Genomic DNA, 4,224 nt, shown 5'->3' with positions numbered 1-4,224 from the left:
AGGCTCCAAAACCACAGAGAAACCCTGTCTCGAAAAACCAAAATAAATAAAATAAATAAATAAGTAAATAAAAATAAACAAAATCTAAATTAAAAACCAAACCAAAAACCAAACCAAAACAACCACAAAACCCAAAACTTTTATGACAGCGCCGGTAGCTTGGAACATAGGTTAGCCTTTTTTATTTTTTATAGGTTAGCTTTTGCAGACTTTACAACCCCTTGAGCTCAGTTCTCACCCCATCTCCCTTTCCTGACCCACAGACATCCACCTCCTCCAGCCAGACACTCACTGCCTCACCTAGGGACACTGGCCCAAGCACCTTCCACCAGAAGGAATGAATACTTTAATTAAACTGTTTCTGAGGCCCAGCCCTGGAACAGAACCACCCAAATGTTTTTTCAATGAGAAACAGCCCAGCTGGAAGTTATTTTTCTTCTCCCTGGAATTTTGCAACCTCACCGGTTGTACAAAGAACACTAGCTCCCGGCTGCCTTTGCAAGACAGTTCCCACATCAAGACAACTTCACCCCAACACTGCAATCCCAGGAGACCTCTCCTCAGGTTCAGTTTACTTGTATTTAAAAGGCCATTGGCAAATGACTAACCACAAACAGCAGGTCTCGGTGTTGTGACACTTCTGTCCTGTCTGAAGATGTCACTCTGCTTTGCCCAATATGGGGATCACTACGACATTTCCCAACAGCTCTCACTCAGACTTTTTAAAAACACATTTTTTTTTTTCCTGTGAAATAGTCACCCTCCCTCCACCCTCTTTTTGGTAAATCTACAAAATTAGATAAGGAAAACTATCCTTTTGTTTCACATCCTCTGACTCAGCTACTGAACATAGTTTCTGGGGTCAGCAGTGGAAGTGGAGGGGAAGGGGCTGGGAAAACCAGTGGAGGAAAAAGAAGGCTTGGAGGGAAGAAGGGGAGGAAAATTTATCTGTAGAACAGACGGTCTGTTTTTGCATCTCTGTTTTTGCATCGGTTAGGTGTTTTTGTTTTGTTTTTTTGGACAATGATTGTCAGGTTTAACAGCAAAGTTCAACTGACAAGGGTGTGTCAATTTCCTACGAGCACAGCAGGGGGTCCTCCTCCTTGGTAGTCACAAATTGGCAGACTTCCAACTCGGCACATCCCACGTGTTTAAATCTCAATTCTGGGATTCTCGGTTCTGGGACACACATGGCGATGGAGACACACGCTGGGCGGTATCTGACAGCCCTCCGCTGGTGGCCAGGCCACATCCTGTTTGATTCCCCTGGGCACCAGGCTTGCCCTCACTACCCAACCTTGTGGGGACCTCTGTGGCCGGGCTGGAGTGACTGATATTGGCAGAGCTGGAGGATGACTTCCTAGGCAGCAGGGAGTTGGGTGCCAGTCCAAACCGGTTAAGGCCCCTTCTCTAGGTCCCTGTTCATCCAGAGCTGCCAGCCCCTGGTGTCTCCGGCTCCCAATGTGAAGGCCCCGACGGAATTGTCACTCCTGCCTCGCGCTGCCGGTGACGCCGCCGCCGCCGCCCGCGTAGTTTCCCTAGAAGTCCCTCTCATCCCGCGAACGCACCGCGACTCCACTCCCGGAGTCGCCTCCACGTCGCGCTCACGCCCGGGGCCTCCTCGGAGTCCCTCCCCAGGCCCGCCGGAGCCTGGGCCACCCACCCCTTCGCATCCCCGACGGCCTTCGCCACCTTCGATAGCTCTTCGCGCTCCCGACCGCCTTTCCCACCGGTCCGACGACACTCCTCCACCACCCCCGACGGCCCCAGCATCCTCGCTGCGCCCCGCTCCGCCGGGCTTCAGTCTCACCTGCGCGCAGACCGGAGCTGGGAAGTCCAAGAGGCGCGGGGAGGCGCGGCCCAAGGCCAGCACGCTCAGCAGCAGGAGCAGCCCGTCCAGCGCGGGCCCGGGAACGACCCGCTGCCGGTGGCGCGGAGTCGCCATGGCCCAGGCACCGTCGCGGGGCGCTCGCGGCAGGCTTGGCCGGACAGAGAGGGCTCACGACGGGCTTTCCCAGCCCTGGACTCTCGCTCGTCTGCTTAGCACGGCCTCCTTCCCCGGCTTCCGGCTCCTTCGAGGGCGGGCCGGGAGGGGTGGGGGGCGGGCCTTGGACGGGGCGGGCCTTCCTCTGGCCCCGCCCCCGCCATGCCCAGGTGCGCTCTTGGCTTCCTTGGCTCCCCGGGGACTGGAGCCTCTTACGGGCCCCGCCCTCTGCCAACTTGCTATGAAGCCCGGAGTGCCCTTGCCATCGTACCCTCCCCGTTTACTCTGACCCTGTCCAGATCTGTTTCTTCATTTAGTCCCTTTCGTCTAGTCCCCGACTGGGGGCTCAAAGGAGTCTGTTTCCTCAGTCTCTTTCCACTCTATATGTTTTATACATTGTAGTGCTGTTAATAGAGAAATGAGCCCATCTCATCGTCGTAATGCTCATTTGTTCTAATTTTCCTGCACATCTTTCTAGTCTTTGATGGCTGGACCGTATAGTTTAAGTCACATTTATCAAGGCCATGAAATACTGTAGTTTCTCCCTTTACGCTTTGAATCATACATTCCCACGCTCAACAAACACTGTGAGATCTGTTTATGTCACTCACGGAGGATTTAGCGCTAAACGATTGCATGCAGCTTTGTTTTTGTTTTTTTTTTCCGCCACACTTGCGGTATGACTTAAAATTACATAGTAAGTTGAACCACAAATTGAGCCAAGTTTTTCTATTCTTGCCTATCTAGAAAGTTCAAGTCCAAGGACATTTAGAGTGTGACCTATGACCTTAAACAATAAAACTAGAAGTATTTGGAAAGTAAATGCCCCCATGAAGTCCCATTAACGGAATTACTTTAACTGGATGCGGAGCTCTGAAATGTCAGGCAAGTGAAAAATAAAAAAACAAAAAACAATCTGGACTGTGAAATCAGTCATCTCATGGCTGGAGTAAAGCAAACACCTCGTTCTGTAAAGCGGGGAGGGGGGAGAGGGAGAGCATTGCGGAGTGGGAAGGATTAAGAGTGAATCGGAGGAGTGGAGTCTGTATAGACAGTTCTTTGGAGGAGCCTCTCTGTGGAGCGCAGAAGAGTGCAGAATGGCTGGGTAGGGGAGAGCTTGCTTCCATGCTGATCCGGGTTGCAGAGAAGTGGAAGCTGAGGACTAAAGGAAGGGGGGTCCTGGGGGCTGGGTAGTACAATGGATCGGGTCCCTGAGATTTCCTGGGATGCGCTCTGGAGCCCACTGGAGAGACTGGCCTTTCCACCACTGTGAACAGGAGGTGATAGAAATGGCGAAAGGAGGCTTGTGGGCTTGGAGGGAAACAGGGGTCTTGGGTGGTGATTTCTGTGCTTTCAGTTTTGAAGCAAGACACAGAGTGCAAGCGCCAGGCTGGAGGCCTGGGAAGAACTGAAAGGTGTAACAGCTTGGGCGAACAGACTGACGGCTTCTCCCAGATCCAGACATTTGGGACCCCGGAGTCCAGGTGCATACTGAAGAAAAGAGACAGAGTCAGACAGCAACAGCACCAGGGCCCCGGATTATTCTTAGAGCAGGTTCCTAACACCAAAAATCCTACTTTGTTACCCGCAAGGAGCTTACCATTTGGCCTGGGTAGTCAGTGGACGATTGGCAAAGTCCAGAAAGACATAGTCCTTGGGGTAGCTCCCCAACAGAGCAGCTGACAGAGTAGCTGTTGGTAGGCAGGGAGAGGTTCCCAATACAGAAATGGGCTTCTGCAAGAGGCTAAGGGATTCGGCTGTCGCTCTGGTTGGTTTAGAAGTAAGTCTTTTAAGCAGAAATTAGATGTTATCTTATCTATAAAACAGTAATAGCTGTGCCGGGTTTTTAAGTTCAATCTAAGGACTGAGACCATCACTGCTCAAGTTTGTAGGAAAGTGCATGGAACAAGCGTGCTCAGTGGAAGTGTTTCTCTTTGTCTCCACTCCTTTGGGCCTTCTTGATCCGCTTGGCAGGACCGTCAGCTGGCCTGGCGCCCACTTCTCCTGCTGCCCGTGCATGAACTACACCAGTGCCACCGGACACATAAGGAACTGTTTGCAAGCAAGGTTCACTCAGAACAGGTCTACAGACTCTTCAGTAGTGGCTATGCCAATACAACTTAAATTTATTTTATTTTATTTTATTTTTGTTTTTTTGTTTTTTTTTTCGAGACAGGGTTTCTCTGTGGCTTTGGAGCCTGTCCTGGAACTAGCTCTGTAGACCAGGCTGGTCTCGAACT

General features: G+C 51.5%; 1 protein-coding gene across 1 annotated transcript in view; it reads right to left on the bottom strand.

Annotated features, from left to right (window-relative positions):
• Il17ra (interleukin 17 receptor A) overlaps nt 1-2,032 on the bottom strand; it is a 20,251-nt gene extending 18,219 nt beyond the window's left edge. The window contains exon 1 of the mRNA XM_013352929.2: nt 1,811-2,032. Coding sequence (XP_013208383.1) covers nt 1,811-1,945 — 135 coding nt within the window. The 5' untranslated portion in view covers nt 1,946-2,032. The remainder of the gene's footprint in view (nt 1-1,810) is intronic.
• Between the last annotated feature and the right edge of the window lie 2,192 nt (nt 2,033-4,224).

Source organism: Microtus ochrogaster, unplaced genomic scaffold (genome assembly GCF_000317375.1).
Source record: "Microtus ochrogaster isolate Prairie Vole_2 unplaced genomic scaffold, MicOch1.0 UNK1, whole genome shotgun sequence".
Taxonomy (NCBI): domain Eukaryota; kingdom Metazoa; phylum Chordata; class Mammalia; order Rodentia; family Cricetidae; genus Microtus; species Microtus ochrogaster.
Note: the sequence above shows the minus strand (reverse complement) of the source record. Positions and strands in the feature narration are given on the sequence as shown.